The sequence below is a fragment of the Thamnophis sirtalis genome, unplaced genomic scaffold (genome assembly GCF_051295495.1).
Source record: "Thamnophis sirtalis isolate CommonGarterSnake01/CBP01778 unplaced genomic scaffold, rThaSir2_p1.2 scaffold_6, whole genome shotgun sequence".
NCBI lineage: Eukaryota > Metazoa > Chordata > Lepidosauria > Squamata > Natricidae > Thamnophis > Thamnophis sirtalis.
In genome coordinates, this window is record NW_028261386.1 from 118,329,511 (window position 1) to 118,348,263 (window position 18,753).

The window sequence follows — 18,753 nt, forward strand, 5'->3', positions numbered from 1 at the left end:
ATTATCTGTATATGTTAAGATTTGTGCCTGACCAGGGACGTGCAGTCAGGGGAGGCAGGGAAGGCAGAGACTCACCACTGTCATCATGAAAAGAAAAAAAAAATGTAAAAGGAAAAAGGCTGAGCTAGTTGTTGCCAGAGTCACAGTGGATGACTCTGCTTAGTGCTTAACTGTTTAAAAAAGCCTCTTAAAAAGTGCCCTCTACAGGAGGAGGCAGGGATTCGAAACGGTGAACTGCTGACATTTGTGATCGACAAGCTCAGCATCTTAGCCACTGAGCCACTGCGTCATTATGGAATGATGTTTATCATTCCATAATATTGATGTTTAGAGTTCCAGTAATAAAAAAAATAGATCTAGAAGGATTTGTGGTGAATCCAGAAGGGCTTTTTTTTTTGCAAGCTTCTGTAATGTATCTTTGATGCCCACCAAAGAAATTGGTGACAGAATTCCCATGTTCCTTCTTATGGATTCCATATAGGTTGTAATCTATATAACTAAGCATGAAAAAAAGAAAGGCAAAATTCAAGCAATCTCTGCTGTATTATTTACTGTCAAATATAGAGATAATTTTGACCATCTGTATACTACTAAAACTCTTGTCTTTGCTTGATTCATAACCTACAATCGGGCAATATTGGAAGGCATGTTAACCTACAGAATGCTAGGATCCATGACCCCTGTGGGAATGAAATTTGGGGAAGTTGTTGCCGCTTCAGACCATCGCTGCCCAGCTGTGGTCAGCTGTACTCACATGTTTATCATTTTCATCTTTGCCTGACAGCTTCCCTCAAGTCAATAGGGCAGTTTGCATGGAGAAAGTCAATGGACAACTTGTCAGGGAAGGTTGTAAATGCACCTTCAGCCAGTCTCTTTGCACCTTCTCTTGCACCTTCCCCAACTTGCAGCCGCCACGTCAGTGGTGGGTTTCAAAAATTGTTTAAACCTACTCTGTGGGTGTGGGAGTGGCTTGCCACCCATGTGACCGGATGGGAGTGGCTTGCCGCCCATGTGACCAGATATGAAGATGCCGATGACACTTGTCAGAACCACCTTAAATCACACACAGCACTGGCATGCATAAGAATATGATGTCAACTTGTTTTTTAAAAGGCATCTTTGGTTTGCGTTAAAACAACTTCAACACACACAATGTTCTGATTGCACCACAAACGCAGTAGTCATCCTTACCTTTCACAGAGGCACTGAGTTTTATAAATATGAGCATCATAGTGTAGAATAATCACATCCAAGGACCAGTGGTGGGTTTCAAAATTTTTTGGAACCTCTTCTGTAGGTGTGGCCTGCTTTCCGGGTCCACTGGTGGAACCTATTCTAACCGGTTCGGTAGATTTAACGAACCATTTCTACCAAATAGGTGCGAATTGGTAGGGACCCACCTCTTTGCCACTTCCTGCATGCTGGCTTTGGTTGAGCAACTTCTTGCCTAGGAAGCTTGAAGAGAGAAAGTCAATGGGAAATTTGGCAGACTAGTCAGTTTCCCTCCCCTGTGGATTCTTTGCTGGTCCCTCTGTACTTACACCAGTGGGTCACTAGTACACTTGGCTCTCTTCCCTACCAGATGGCATCCCCTTACATGCCTTCTGGGAAGGTAAGGGAGAAAAGAGGAAGGGGCGGGAGAAAGGAATATACTTGCCATAAGCATTTGTGCATCATTCTAAATTAAGTAATTTGTTTTGGTTTTGCTTTAGTACATTTAACTTTGTTGTTATGCTTTAAAAACCATTACTTGGATGCATCCGTCAAATTGTGATTGACAAAAAAATCACAATTAAATAAAAGATGGCTTAGAGTGATACATGGTAATTAAGTATGATAATTCAAACATATTGTTTGAATCTTGACATTTTACAAGGTTATAGCCTTATACAGTTCTGTATACATTTGAAATGCATCAATGTAATTAGGATGTATTCCTTGTATCTTTCCGAGATTCTCAGAAATTAAAGGGTTTTTTTCCCCTGAAAGCCATTGTTGATATATTTATTAGAAGGTTTGATTTGTGGTCAAGTAAGTATAACAAAAGACAGAGACCTAGAAAAGAATTGTGTAGATGCGGATAGGTTTCAACTACTTTGATTTCAACACAAAAGAATTGCACATGGAGATTATTAATGTGAGCATAAAGTAGGTTTGACTTTTAAAAGCTGTCTGGACTTGGTCCATGAACAACTCTTGAGGGATGTCTATAGATAAATCTTTCTTTAGCCACATGTGCTGGACTAGATATACCAGCTGAATTCCTAAAACCAAAAGAGAGTAACAAATTTTTTATTTATTTTGTTATTTTTACTAAAGTTTCTGGGCTGGTATTACATCTTTTATAAATATTCAGATTACTGGCCTTTTGTACATTTTAAATACTATTACTGTAATATTTTTCCAAAGAATCTTTCGCATATTATTTTCAGTTTTGAATTCAAACTGTAGACAACTGCACTTCAAACTGTATTCTGAAATTAAATTAAAATTAATTAAAATTAATTTCTTAAGGACCTTTCTTAAGCATTAAGCGCCTTACTAAAAACTGAGTCTCATTCGTGAAATCATTAATTATTTATTATTTATTTTCACTTTAATTAAAATTTAATTAATTAAAGTGAAAATAATGATTTCACAAATGAGACTCAGTTTTTAGTAAGGTACTTAGTATTTAAGATAGATCCTTAGCCTGATCAGAGGTTGCATGTACAATGAATGCATTTCAAATCCAGCGTAGTCATATATAAATATCATTATCTACTTTCACATTGGATGAACTATGATCAGTGGTGGGTTTCAAAGATTGTTCGAACCTACTCTGTGGGTATGGCCTCCTTTGTGGGACTGGCTTGCTATCCATGTGACCGGATGGGAATGGCTTGCCGCCCATGTGACCGGATATGAAGATGCCGACGACACTTGTCAGAACCACCTTAAATTACCTCACACACAGCACTGGCATGCATAAGAATATGATGTAAACTTGTTTTTTTAAAGGCATCTTTGGTTTGCGTTAAAACAACTTCAACACACGCAATGTTCTGATTGCACCACAAATGCAGTAGTCATCCTTTCCTTTCATAGAGGCACTGAGTTTTATAAATATGAGCATGATAGTGTAGAATAATCATATCCAAGGACCAGTGGTGGGTTTCAAAAAATTTTGGAACCTCTTCTGTAGGTGTGGCCTGCTTTCCGGGTCCATTGGTGGAACCTCTTCTAACCGGTTCGGTAGATTTGACGAACCGGTTCTACCGAATAGGTGTGAACTGGTAGCAACCCACCTCTGACTATGATCCATAGTTAAGAAAAAATTCAGCATAACACGATGGTAGGCTATTTTTATATTTTGCAAATTCTTGTCAGATTCTTTATATATTTCTGAATTCATACAGAATTCTAGTCATCAAAATAAATTATGTCTTGTGTTAATTTATATGGCATTTTTGTTCATAGAATATCATAAATTAAGCTATTTTATTGTATACATTTTTACTGTATTTTGATTTCACATCTGCAACCTGAAAGCTAGTATTTCCAAGGATAATGTTTCTTATAAGTGTAATGTGTGCATGTATGGATATATGTTTGTCTGTGTAATTGAATAGGATTTTCTGAAGAGAAAATTAGTAAGGAATCCTACAAAATGTGCCAACATTGTGTGCCTTACTGTTTGCTCCTTACTGTGAAACAGATAAATGTCATTTGGTCTTATGAGGATGCTTTAACAAAATAAGTTAGAAGCATTGTGATTTATGCATTTTATTTTATAGCAAGACATATTAGTAGATACCGAGGGAAATATTCTCTTAGGGATTAGATTCAGTTTTTTGGAGGATGCTTAAATTTATCATTCTCTTTGCCATGTTGCCCATGGCAACATATTTCCCTCCACCCTACCCAATCAGGTGACCCCCCTTCCAAGGATTCTGTGAGTTTCAGAGAATGTGGTGCTTTTCCCCCCACAGACTTTGCAGATGGTAGAAGCAGCATCCAGATCTTCATAGAATACTATTTTAATAGGAGCTGAAATCAAAAATTAAACCCGCACTGAGGACATGGAGAGAGAGGAGGTTTTGGGTTTACTACCACACTGCAGCAATGATTTGAAAGTCTAACAAATATTTCCCCATTATCCTCTTTGCACTCATAATAATATGGTCCCATAAAACATAGGTTAAATCCTTGTTATTCTAATAGCAATATTGGCCGACTTTCTAATTTTCAGTTTAGTTGTTCTGTTATATTTTCTGATCTCAAGTGGAGCTTATAAAAATTCAGCGGGAAGCTAGGAATGTATCTCCCATTTCTAGTTTCTGCTAAGAACTAAAGAAGGAAATAAATCATTAAAGATATAATGAGTAGCTAGTAAGCCATGCAACATTAATGGAACTTTGCATTGGCTTTCATTAGAAGAGTGTCAATTTGTCTTAAAAATAAATAAATAAATAATCTTCCATGATATTTTAGAGAGCCGAGGTGGCGCAGTGGTTAAATGCAGCACTGCAGGCTAGTTCAGCTGACTGCAGTTCGGCTGTTCAAATCTCACCTGCTCAGGGTTGACTCAGCCTTCCATCCTTCCGAGGTGGGTAAAATGAGGACCCGGATTGTTGTTGGGGGCAATATGCTGACTCTGTAAACCGCTTAGAGAGGGCTGAAAGCCCTATGAAGCAGTATATAAGTCTAACTGCTATTGCTATATTTTGAGTCTAACATGTACTAACTAATGGATCCTGCGGCTCCTAGTGGGAAAAGAGCTTAACCTGTTTGTATCATTACTTACTAAAGGGGGTAGAAATCTCATTACAATATCCATAGCTCCATCTGTTGTAGTGAGATAATAATCAGCATATTATAATCATCTGGGGACTGTTTATACTAGTTGAATTTATTCCCCATTTTCCACTATGTCAGTGATTGTGACAGTTTAGAGTTGATAATTTTAGTGTCAATAACCAGCCTTATTTGTTTGTTTCCTCTCTTTGCTGTTTGTAACATCTTCTTTGATGAAGAGATTTGAAGATCTTTTATACAGTTTTATCTTTATTGTGGCATGGTAAGGGGGAAATGGAATTGGGATAATTTATTACCTCAATCACAAAACGTTTCCAAGGGTTCCCCAGCAAAAAAACAAAAACAAAATCATAAGCAGTCTGGTTAAGCCGAACCTCTAACATACCCTAGTCTGTCTAGCAGAGAATGCTTAGTTCTTCATTATACATTTTTCACTTAAGCCAAATCCCAGGAAAAGCAGAAAGGAAGGTGCTTTGAATCATCCTATTCAAAATCTTGACATATATAGCCCATGACAAAGTTTTTGCCAGTCCAGAAAAAAAAAAGGTAGGTACGTAACACTGCAAATTTATAGGTGAGGAAACTTTTAATAAGAAATTATTAAGTCAATTGTCAAATCTTTATTTTTTTTTTAAAAAGGAATAAAAAGAAGATAGCAACCACATAGAATTCCGAACAAAATCCACATTGTTAGCTTAATTGACCTAAGTTCAGAACTAAACTGAAATAAGTATTATTTGTTTATAAGATCTTAATTTCAGAATTTGTTCAAAGTTCATTGTAGAGCACATGTCTGGGGAGAAATTAAGTGGTCCTTTTTGTTGGTTATCATGCAGGCCTTCCTTGCTTTCTATTTTTTTTTAGCAATATCAGTTTTATGGAATGTGGAGAATAATGGGAGAAGAAAGGTAATCTTTGGAGAAGTTGTGAGTTGGTTTCTTCAATCAAGTAAACGCTTAATCTCTGTTATTAAATTTACTAGTTCATCAGCCTTTATCTAATGGAACCCACTTCCAAATTATCTTGGTTAAATGATAAAAGTGCTGATTAGTTTCCATCAATTATGCCATCGTATAAAGCCATTTGTATGGAAGAAGCTTTTTAAAAAAGAAAACAAAAGTGAATTCTATCTGCTCACACCTGTCAGCCAATTTATCTGATGCTTTAACAGCTACAGTTGTTCTTTTCACACTAGGCTTTCCTTTTATTCATAAAATCTAGAAGTGATCACTTCCTAGAGCTGAGGTGGCGCAGTGGTTAGGGTGCAGTACTGCAGGCCACTTCAGCTGACTGTTATCTGCAGTTCAGCGGTTCTAATCTCACCAGCTCAAGGTTGACTCAGCCTTCCATCCTTCTGAGGTGGGTGAAATGAGGATCCAGACTGTGGAGTCGATATGCTGACTCTGTAAACCGCTTAGAGAGGGCTGAAAGCCCTATGAAGCGGTATATAAGTCTAACTGCTATTGCTATTGCTATGAGTGTCATGAATGTATGATACTCCTTACTTGGTGTCTACAAGTTCCACATTGATTAAAAAAATGACATTATTTTAGTAGCAACTTCACAATTTGGTTGATGCACCGTCTCTTTAAGGCCAAAATATGGGATATGCAAAACAGTAATAAGTGGCATGGATATACTGGCTTCCTTTCAGTATTAAGTTTGTTTTTAATATCTGTAAACGAACATAAACTACATAACTAGGGTACGCCCTTAATAGTAAAAGTTGTTTGTTTTCTGTATTACATACTGTCACAATGTCCAGTGTAAGTCACTTCTGGGTATTTCAAACATTGTACAATATTTTGATGTATTATGTAAATAACCTAAGCAAAAAGGAGCTTTTTGTAGTGAAATATAGCTTTGTGCTGTTATAAGTGTAGAAAATATAAGACAAACTAAATGAGTCTGAGCCAATAGTGGAAGTGAATGCCCATAACAGAATTTCCTCTCAGTTCACACTTGTCATATGTTAGTAAAGAGGATCAAAGATGAAAATTTCATGTGTTTACTATCTATTAGTACAAGAGTATAGAATTCTTTCCTGGTCTCATTAAACCGTAACTTGAATCCATCACATTTAGAGACGAAAAGCAGAAAAAACCCAGAAGACACTCACAGGAGAGAAAAGTCTCTTTTTCAGACAGTGTTACCATCTGGCTCCTACATGTTCCACAATAGATCTCATAACTAACATAACAGATTTGTGGCAATTTTCCCCCCCTTACTTCTAAAATACTATGAAAATCATAATATTTTCAGAACAATATAAACCATTTCATATGGTCACTAGCTGCGGCCTTAAAAGAATGATTGATTTATGATCAGCACTACAGGGGGTGGGATTTGTGGTAATATAATTATTTCCTCTCTAAATTTTTATAGTGTTTATCTAAAGCCAAAGGCATTACAGTATATTCTCTGACTAAGAAGAGATCTTTGCCGTTTTTCATCCCATATCTGTTGTTCTTTTAGCAGGGTTTTATACCTTAGTCTGACTATTATTCCATTCTGTGTACTTAAATTTAAATGTCTTGCTGGGCAGTAGATAATGCTTGAAGGCCAATTAAATGGCTAATTTTATGAGTTGTAAAAGTGCTGCAAAATCAGTGACTTTTAAATGTAAGATAACATTCAATCTCACTTATAAAAGAAGCGGGACTTTACTTTGGTTCATTTACATTAGACAGGCAAAGTTTATAAAATGAAGAGCCTCCCATTTATTTTAAAATGATCCACTTAATGGTGTGGCGATTATTTTAGGTATTTAGGTATGTATGTATCACATACATAGACGTGGATACAAATAAAACCTTCTCTTTTTAATGTTTTTTTGTCTCAAAATATTCTGATGGAGTTATACCTGTTAGCTATTAGTCAGTTAACAGACCTTTGATTAGGAAATTAACTTTTTAAAGAAATGAGCAAATGTTCTAGAGGTCACTGCTTGAATGGAATGCTAAATGAGTCCTAGATGAATCCAACTGAATAATATTTATTTGTGTAGAATCTTTCCCTCTACATTTTAAGAACCAACTATAGGTAACCCATGATTTACAACAGTTCATTTAGTGACTCTTCAAAGTTACACCAGTACTGGGGAAAAAAGTGACATATGACCATTTTTCACACTTATGACAGTTGCAGCATCCCAACTTCATCCAAATTCAGAAACTTGGCAACTGACTCGTATTTATGAAGGTTGCAATATCCTGGGGTAATGTGATTACCTTTTGCGATCTTCTGACAAGCAAAGTCAATGGGGAAGCCAGATTCACATAACAGCTGTGTAACTAATTTAACAACTGCAGTGATTCACTTAACAACTGTGACCAGAAAGGTCGTAAAATAAGCTTAAACTCACTGAACAAAGGTCTCGCTTAGCAACAGCTCAATTACGGTCTTAAGTGGAGGACTATTTATATTCATGTTAGGTTTCCAGACTACCATTGTATTGACATTAAGCACAAACAAGACTTAAGCTGAAAATATATAAGGGTAACCTATTACATTTTAAAATATTTTTCAGGTTTTTTGTCATATAGTATGCAATAGAATGTAATCCAGGCCATTGAAAGGTTTGTTGCTGAATTCAGCGGATTGATTTTCAATATTGTGTTAAAAAACTCTAAAAAAAAGTAACTGTTTGTTTAAGGCAGATTTGACATTTTTAAGAACTGCATCTCTTTGTAACTAGTAGCAATAATCAGAAAGTAAAGCTCAAGTGTAAACTCTGTTTATGGAAGAATATTTCTTTCTGTGATGTTACCTTTCTCACATTTCCTTGCATATATATATATATATATATATATATATATATATATATATATATATATATATATATATATATATATATATATATATATATATATATATATATATATATATATATATATATATATATATATATATATCCTGCACAAATTTATTTAACTTAGCAGAAAAGAAAGAATGTAGTTTATATTTGTTAGAAACAGAAAAAGATCATATTTGAAAGAAAAAGATGAAATAAGTCAAGATGTAAAAATTGTTTATTTTCACATGATGTGAGAACAAATAATGTGTGGTCCAATCAATACTATATAGATTTCAGGACTGTTGGGGAGCTGGCCAAAACAAATGAATACTTGACATACAAATTCAAGTGATCTTTGGAAATTATGTTTACCTCTGAACTCAGTTTTCTGATTTGGCTGCAAGTGGGCGCAAACTTTCACAGTGTGGTTTGAATTTAACACGCTTGCTTTCTTTAAAACGAATCAAATCTTTATGCAGTCACGAAAACTTTATCAAATAGTTTCAACACCTGCAATTTTCATATTATTGTGATTTCCCCCCATTTCTTCCTGGTTGTATTTGAGGTACTAGAGAAACGATTAATTGAATACATGCTATAGGAACATTAGTTTAACTTTCTTGACGTGGTCACATTAGAATGGACGCTTATCCATTCTCTTGCCACAGTATTATTGAACCAAAAGCTTAAACATTTGAAGACTCCAGTTAGTGGGCGTGGTAGAATGGATAAAGTAATGGATTAAGCAGGGAAAACCAGATTTATATCAATCCTTGACCATTATAGGTGATTGAGCAGCTTGGATCACTTACTCTCCAGCCCAATCTACCTCACAGAGTTGCTATTGGAAATAGGAAGAGCAAACGTTGACCTCTGTTATAGAAAAAGGGAAATAAAATAGGCAATCTCAGTCATTTTATTTATTCTTATTGTGTCTTTGGGTGTGCATGTGCGCAGAAATATGCAATGACACCTAATAGTGCTTGGCGCCCGAAAATATTATCACCCTGCAATAACATAGTGACAATTGTCATCCAGGAAGGCCTGCTGACTCAAACAATTTACTCCACAGAAAACTGAATGTGGAACTGGATTCCCTTTTTTTTCAGTTTTTCGCTCTTCTAGTAGCTTTCTTGCTGCACAGTGATATCTTTATTTCAGCTGCTAGGTTTCATTGAAGGTGAATAGGTTTGCTCTGGTTCTAAAGAAAGTGGAATATGCCTAGATAGAAATAAGCTTTGAAATAATGTACAGTACATTTCAATGTTAATTCTTTTTTGTTAATAACTTGTAAGCAACATTCTAAACACAGCTTCACTTGAGCATACAAAATACAGTAGCTGTTATAATAGTTCTGATTTATTTATTTATTTGTCTTGTATGCCGCCCACTCCCGAAGGACTCCGGGCGGCTCAAAATAGACAAGGGAAGGGGGAAAACTAGACAAAGACAACACTTTAAAACAAAACCGCAACATTCACAATTTCCGTGGGGCTGGATGTTTCACAGGCCCCCCAGCCTGCTGGAGCAGCCAGGACTTGGTAGCTTTGCGGAAGGCCGGGAGGGTAGTAAGGGTACGAATCTTGACAGGGAGATCATTCCAGAGGGCTGGAGCTGCAACAGAGAAGGCTCTCCCCCGGGGGGTTGCCAGCCGACATTGGCTGGCAGATGGAATCCGGAGGAGACCTAACCTGTGAGATCTAATCGGTCTGAGGGAGGTAATCAGCAGGAGGCGGTCTCTCAGGTACCCAGGTCCGATGCCATGTAGGGTTTTATAGGTAGCGAATGTAGAATGACTGTTATATGTCTGGTCAAAATAGATTGCTGTTTTGTGTTAATTTCTATTTATCACTTTAATGTGTATTCCAGAGAGCTTTTCTCTGATGTACAGCAGAATTGTCTGCTTTATAAACAAAAGACTAATGCAATTTTTAAGCTAGTATATTTGTGTACATTTTTATAGTAAAGTATACTGAATTTACATGTAAAATGTGTTTGTAGGAGTGGGATTTAGCATATATTTTAGAAGCGTAACATTTACATACATACTGTTGAACAGTATTGATTTCTCTAGCAAATTGACTTCCATAATGTTTTAAAATAGTTATTCACAGAAATGATTATTGTTTGTTTGCTTGTTTTTCTGTACAGGGCATGGCTTTTACTTTGGAAGAGCGACAGCAGCTTAATATTCATGGATTACTACCTCCCTGTTTTTTCAATCAAGACATGCAAGTTTTAATCGAACGTAAAAAATTTGAAAGACAAGCAACTGACTTGGATAGGTGAAGTCTTCAAGGGGCATGCTTATCTACCTTTCCACTGTGGGAGGAATTTTAATAAACACCTCAGTTCAATTAGTTACATGTTTTTCATGCTTTCCCTCTCTTTCATTCACAGTCCCAGAACTCAAGGTCTATGAATCTTAATTTCTGGTTGTCTTCCAGGATCATATATACAAATATACTGCACCATGCCTGTTTTCCTTCTTTTATCCGTCATGCTTGTTGTAACATCTTTGTTTCACCCTTTGTTTCTTCCCAAATTTTGTTCCTTCCTGCCCAAATTTCAGCCCCCCATCTTTTCATTTAAATGGATATTTTGGCATCCTTTTTAATGAAAATACCATAGGTCTGTTCTTTCTTTGAAGCAGCAAGATGTCTTTCATCCGCCATTTCTACATCTTGATAACCTCTATAGCTTTGTGTGGCACCTACAGGCAATAAGACCAAATAAAAGTGAATTATTAGAAGATATATTTCCTCTTTGAAATACTTTTGTCTGTCCATTTTGAGTATTAAATTTCAAAGAATCGGAGGGAATTTTTGTGGTCAAGTAGGAAGAAGGCTCTTTAAGCATTGTGTGACCTACTTCCTGAACAGATGAATCAATTTCTAACTAATCCCAATCAATTTTGCATGTTTGTGTGGAGGTTGCATGATTGTATGAGGAAATGTTGGAGCGGTACTATGCAAGTCAAGGAAGATGTGTGAGTGGCCAATGTAGCATGAGTGTAGATGGGATGGCTGAACAGACTTACCCCAGAGATGTGTGACCTTCCCTACTGGCTTCTCCACTGATTTTCTGGGAAAACCAGCAGGAAATTTGTAAATAATGATGATGTGATCCTGGAACACTTGACAACCAGTCATAAATGCAAACCGGTTGCCATGCACCCAGATTGCTATCATGTGACTATGCGGGTGCTTGGACGGCCAGAAATCTGATGACTAATCATAATCACCATTCAGTGCCATCATAACATGGATTGAATGATCGTAGGTTGAGGGCTAATTGTCTGTATGCATGTGGTGTATTATAACAATACTAAGTGTTTGTAAAAGACTTTGATTTTTCTAGCCCATCTTAGAAAATAACTAAAATTATCTATCCATCAGGTTTTGTACATAAGATCTGGATTAGTTCCAAAAACAAAACATCGTTCATATAAAACTGAATCTGAACATACAGATCAGCCAAAAATAGCAAACAAAAAATTCCCATGCCATATGTCAATTTTGCATGCATATTTTTGATTAAGAAGTCAAGTATGACAATCCAGAGAAAGTATTATTAGTGATAAGGGAATCTTACCAAACTTTTGAACATTTGAAACATTGCCTACTAATTTTCTATCCCTTACAGAAATATTAGCATTAGCTGAAATATTATTTGTGATTGTAATGCAAGTCAAATATCATATAACATGCATAAAATCATCAGTGCAACAACATTTAATAAGACATAAACTAGAGATGCAAAAGTTTATGTCTTTAAAATGATTTAATGTGAAAGACCTCACACGGATTGGACCTCCCAAGTGTTTGATGTGCTTATTATAAATAGCAAACTTACCTAAAAGCAGAGTTTCAAACTTCCTTCAATCAAGTTTAAAAGCTTGTAAGTTACCTTTAGCTTCTGAAACAGCATCAGATTTCCCCTGATCAGTTCATGAATGTTTACTTCTTCTTTTTTTACCTTTTTACCTCCAAAAGCAGGACTGCTAGGGAAAAACAAGGGCAAGCATGAAAGAGCTGGAATTTCTCACTTTCTGTTTTATTTGATTCCACTCCAAGCTCTGGAAACAACAATAGTTAATAGTAGTTATTATTAGTGTAAAGTAATAATCACACGTTTATTTTTTTCTCTCTCAAATATATTTCCTCTCATCCATAGAGACGTTGTGGGTTTTGAAAGAGATTAAGGAAGGACAGGCAATTTTATTACTATTAATAAAAGCTAGTTAGCTGACTCAACTGTGCTAAATTAGATTGGCATGTCCAGAATTTCACTTCCGCTTCTATTTTAGTTATCTCTTGTTGGTTGTAAGCACTGCTCTAAGAATACCTTCTGCTTTTATAAGCATCCACACCCATATCGGTAAAATGATTCCATGAACCTTGTGAAATATTTTTATAAATGAGGAGTTGGAATCCAACTTTCTTTTACAATTTTTACTCATATTTTTCAGTCTTTGCTTTTTTTTTTAGTGGGGACTGTTAAAAAAAGATTCATTGTCAAGGACAAAGGATATACATGAGTAGCTTGGCCTTGAGACATTACCAATGATGGGTTCCTACCGGTTCAGCCTAACCGGTAGTGGTTTGGCAGCTTGGAGGGGGGTCACTGGAACCGGCAGCACCCAGGCCTACCATGCCCCCGAACCAGTTTTCCCGGCACCATCTTTTTGGGGGGGTTCTGTGCATGCGCAGAACAATGGTAATTGCACTGCACATGCACAGACAGCATGCATCAAGCATGTGCGAAGGGCGCGCACATGAGCAAACCAGCAGTAGCGCCTGATGGAACCCATCTCTGGACATTACATATGTGGACATCTTAAAGCTATATTATGCCATTGCTTTTCTGGAAGCAGAATGTAGTGCTCCAGGGTTCTGTTATAGGATTTTCATCTATTCATTTTTTAAAGTTTTTTATTTATACATTTTTCTTTAATATATATGAGTGCTTAATAAGCTATACTTCATAGTCTCTTTTCTCTTAGTAGTTCTGCAAAACCAATAGCAAAACAAATGAAGGGGATACCATGACGGATGAGAAGAGCCTATGTCCCTTTAGCTTAAATGCCAAGCCAAATCAGCTAGTTTGGAAAGGGTGCTGTATACCAATACCAATATTCGAAGTATTTTGTAGACTTGATAAATTGTGTGTTTTTGAAAAATCACAAATTTCATTATCTCCCTAATTATGCTGCATGTTTTTTTTTAAAAAAAACATGGTTTGTTTACTATAAAATTGAGGACAGTTAAGAAATGGAATAAAATTTTTAATTTCATACTTGGCTTTTTAGTATAGAAATATTTTTTTAGCAGACTTTTTCCTTATATCTTGCTCAAAACGCCATTTTTACAGAATCTTCCATCAAATAATTGAACAGAAGAATAAAATAAAATGGGACCTTTTAAGCAAAAGCATCTGGTTATAGAGAATGAAGGTTTTTTTTTTAAAAGGCAATTGTTCAGAGAAAAGTCTATTTTTCAGATTTCTGGCTGCCATGCATACTTAAAACAGTTCGGCATAGTTTAGTTTAGGCGATGTGTAATATGTTTTCCACCTGTACTTTCCTTTGGAAATGAAATGAAATGAAATTTAGATGGTAGAAAAAAAAGATTCAATCAGCAAATTGTGTAGCATTCAAAACCAGAGATTATAAATTCAGATACTTTTTAGAATGATAATCCTCCTGAAATTGAGTGAGACATTTGTTAAGTGAATTTTGCCCCTTTTTACAAACTTTCTTGCCACAGCTGTTAAGCTAATCACCGTAGTTGTTAAGTTAGTTACATGGTGGTTAAATGAATCTGGCTTCCCTCTTGATTTTGTTTGTCAACAGGTTGCAAAAGGCAAATCACATGATCTTGGGACACAGCAAAAGTGATAAGTAGGAGTCAGTTGCCAGCACCTGAATTTTGATCACATGCTACAAAGGTTCTAAGTGTGAAAAATGGTCATAACTCACTTTTTTCATTGCCTTTGTAACTTTGAATGGTCACTAAATGAACTGTATTAAGCCAAGGTATCTAGATTTATAAACATTAGGATTCCTTTATAACTATTGTGCGTTGTGATTAGCGTATGATCTTCTTTACTACTAGGAGTGGAATTTAAAGGCACAGGAAGAAGCAGGTTTCTTTAGTTTGCTCTGTGATTGGGTAATTACCTGGAGACTATATATGTGGAATTGCTTGTGTAAGAGTGATCCATTGGGGACTATTTTAATAGATTGCAACAGTGCTTCCTCTTCCGAACAGAAAAACAATGCTAAGCTTCTGTAGATGGATAAAATATTTACGTGTAGCTATATCTAGCTTTACGTTGATGTGGTTTGTGAAAAAAAATGATTTAAAAGTATTATTGATGATTACTGAATACCTTTTTGTCATATTTTATTTCAATCAGATCATAAAAGTATCACAGTAGCACAGCTCTCTTAGTTATTTTTGTGGTTCACCTTCCCAATCAAATTGGGAATATAACCTATTTAGCCCATTCAAAACTGAATCTCTGACTTTCTCACAGAAACAAAAAAATGAAAGTTTTTTAGATTCTAGAAGTGTGTTACAGTTTGATGCATTACAATGTTCTGTTTCATTTTCTAAACAATATTCATATTCTTAATCTAAACCCTCTCTGTCCCTAAAGATGTAGAGTGAATAACAAAATAAATATACATGCTAAATAATTTCACATTTGCTACAGATTCACTAGCTTCACTGGTGATATAGTAATGAACTTTCCACCAGAAAGAAGCATTTTCCATAGGTAAAAATAACACTAATGGGAAAACAATCCCTGTTTTAGATCTTTTTACACTTAATTTACTTCAGAGCTACATATGGAAATCTGTCTAATTTATAATTCATTTTTCACAGGTATATTTTGCTAATGGGTCTTCAGGATCTAAATGAAAAACTCTTTTATAAAGTGCTGACTTCTGACATTGAGAGATTTATGCCTATTGTTTATACTCCCACTGTGGGTCTGGCATGCCAACAATATGGTATAGCATTTCAGAGACCAAGGTATGTAAGATTATACTTCACATTTAAGTAATTGTACAATTTTCTTGCTTCATAGGTTTCTGTTTTTCAGCATAACTGAATGTAATCCAAGCCTGGAATAATTAAGATAATTCAAACTATGTTAAGTACATTTTGCAAAAATAAACCAGTACTTAATTTTTTAAAACACTGACAATTAAAAAAAATGTTTGGTTTAGATGGCTTTGCAGGAAAACTAATATTGCCTAATAATAACAATAAAAAAAACTGAAACAAGGAAAATCCAATCCTACTTTGATTTGAAAAATTGAAAATATATTAAGATTGTTAATATGCTAACATCATATAACAGTGGACTTAATCACAAAGAAAAAGGTCTGGAGGATATTTTATAATGTATTTTTCTGTATTAAAACATAATTTAAAAAGGCAGACACTATTACTACCATTGGCAAAATCAGGCAGTCTGCATTTCACATTTATTTTTCTTCCAATTGCATTGATAGCCAATTCTTCTCCAGAGTTTTCTCAGCGTATATTTGATTAATATCAGTGTTTATAGCAATTCTCTTGATTCTCTTTTTAAGGGGTGATAAACTTCATTACTGAACTTCTTGACCTGTTGAGTAATAATCCAGCCCCACGTGATTGGATGGTGATTTTATTTTAAATAATTGTACTTTTGTTATTCTATGTCTTTGCTTTTGTTGTGAGCCGCCCAGAGTCCCGAGGGAGTGGGCGGCATACAAGTTTTATTAAAGTTACAAAGTTGACCCTTCCTAATATTAAAATACTATGGGTTATCCTCAACTTATGAACACAAATGAGCCCAAAATTTCTGTTGCTAAAGTGAGGCATTCGTTAAGTGAGTTTTGCCCCCTTTTACAACCTTTCATGTGAATCACTGCGGTTGTTAAGATAGTAACACAATGGTTAAATGAAGTTGGCTTCCCTATTGACTTTGCTCATTGGAAGGTTGCAAAAAATGATCACATGATCCTGGGATCACATTCATAAATATGAGTCAGTTGCCAAGCGTCTGAATTAATCACATGACCATGGGGATGTTACAATGGTTGTCAATGTGAAAAAGGTCTGTTGGAAGAAATGTCCTTCTGGGTTCAGTTCCAAGAGTGGGAAAAAGACACTGGAAATACGGAGGCTGTTTAGAAAGATAGTTTAATGGTAGACAGGACCACATGGCTTGAGGTTCTGGGGAAATCACATGCTTCAAGATGTTGGATGAAGAAGAAAAGAGAAAGAAAAAAGGGAGTTGCTGGGTTTTTTATACTCTGTTCGACCCCACCTCTCTGTTTCCTGTTCCTGTGTAAGAAATGTATTCTAATTGGTTGTCAGACTCCCATGGGGCCATGCAGGGGCAACTCTCTAGGCTGTGTTATCTAATACTATGATACCTTAATCCCATCACCTTGGAGCTGAAGAGGGAACTTTTTATTATGTAGAATAGCTCAGGCATTTTAATGGCCCATTAAGAAAAGTGGGGGCTATTAAGAGTGAGTCTGTTTCCTGCCTAAAAACATGTTTCTCCATTTTTGATCCAGGGAAATATAATATTCTGCCTTTTTAATATTTCCTAGGGTATTTCTTTCTTCTAGGAGAGGGGTGGGTGCTGACTTCCTACAGGTCCTAAGTCACTTTTTTCACCATTGTAACGTCAGTTATTAAATGAACTGTTATAAGCTGTGAACTACCTATATCAAGTCAAGATTTTTAGATTTTAATTTAAAGGGAAATAGGCTAAATTAGTACAGGTAGTCCTTGACTTGGTTGGCAGTTGGAACTGGAATGTCCTTCATTAAGTGAGGATGTGTGCCAAAGGGACTTTATGGGTCAGGAAGGATGTAACAAGGGTGCGCAAATGGCCAGTGTGATCACAGAGGGGTAAAGGGGAGGGTACATAGCAGTGGTGGGTTGCAGACAGTATGCCCCGGTACGCCCGAGCTCCTTACCTGTCCTTTAAGCCTTTGGCGCTTCCGCGCATGCGCATGGTGCATACAGCACCTGCACAATGCTCTGCTGAGCAGCTGGAGCGTCGTGGAGGCTTGTGGAGGTGTCACAGGCAGGTACGATGTATGCACGTGCCGTGTGCGCATGCTGCGCACATCCATGTGGGTGACGCTGGGCCCGTTCCAACCGTACTGGTTGGAACAGGATCTGGAACTCACCACTGGTACATAGGTGGGGAAGATATACCCCAGTGACTTGTGAACTTCCCTGCTGGCTTCGCTTTTGACTTTCTGAGGGAAAATGGTCTCTGAATTAATGGTTGAATTAATCATATGTAACATCAATGAATGAGTTAGACAAGAAGGAATTCTGAGTGCCTTTATTCTAACATTTTACCAATTATATTTATTACTAAGAAATAAGGGAAACAACCTTACAGACAGACACATTTTCACTTATATCCTCCTGGCAAGATACGTCATGGAGACCATATTTTATTTCACTGCCACAGGACTCACTTTCACAGGCATTCTAGGAAAAGGACTTCTGAGTTTTCTATTTTTAAGCTACTGATTATTGGGAGGTGATCCAGTGTCTGTTAAAGACTATACTTCCTGCAATGTTGAGACCGCTTCTGTAACATATATGGATAATTGCTTTTGAGGGTGCACCTAAATGAACCGGAACCACATTATCTGACCCACACACACAAGCCATGCTAAGCTTTCGCTAAAGGTTTCCTACTCTTTGAAGATAAGAAAGAAACCACATGAAACCTATAGTGAAAGCCCTAATGTAGACATATCATAATAATAAAAAAAATCCTCTCCAACATGAAACTCCTCCCAAGTCCAAATGCATTGAAATAATCTTATCCACTTTGTAATCTTTACTTTCTTTACAATATTACATGCAGCCTATGGGACTAATCATGAACATGAATAAGATACATAGGTACTTGCCTTTTCCAGAATATCCTTTACAGTCTTAATAGATAATTACTCAATAGATCCACTGGACTGGTCCTAGTAGCACAATGAACCCCACTGTATTACCAATAATGGATGAAGTTACAACTGGATTGCTAAACTAAAAATATAGTTATAGCATATTCTAAGTATTTAGCTTTATTGGGGGGAAAAATGACATAATATGTTTTTCAGATTTCAC

General features: G+C 36.2%; 1 protein-coding gene across 2 annotated transcripts in view; it reads left to right on the plus strand.

The window, feature by feature from the left end:
- The window catches only part of ME1 (malic enzyme 1), a 111,295-nt gene that overhangs the window by 6,144 nt on the left and 86,398 nt on the right, over positions 1–18,753 (plus strand). The window contains exons 2-3 of one of the 2 annotated variants that reach the window (XM_087718812.1): positions 10,745–10,878; positions 15,487–15,636. In XM_087718812.1, the coding sequence (XP_087574938.1) occupies positions 10,745–10,878; positions 15,487–15,636 (284 nt within the window). The remainder of the gene's footprint in view (positions 1–10,744; positions 10,879–15,486; positions 15,637–18,753) is intronic. The other variant, XM_087718813.1, reaches the window with a different exon arrangement.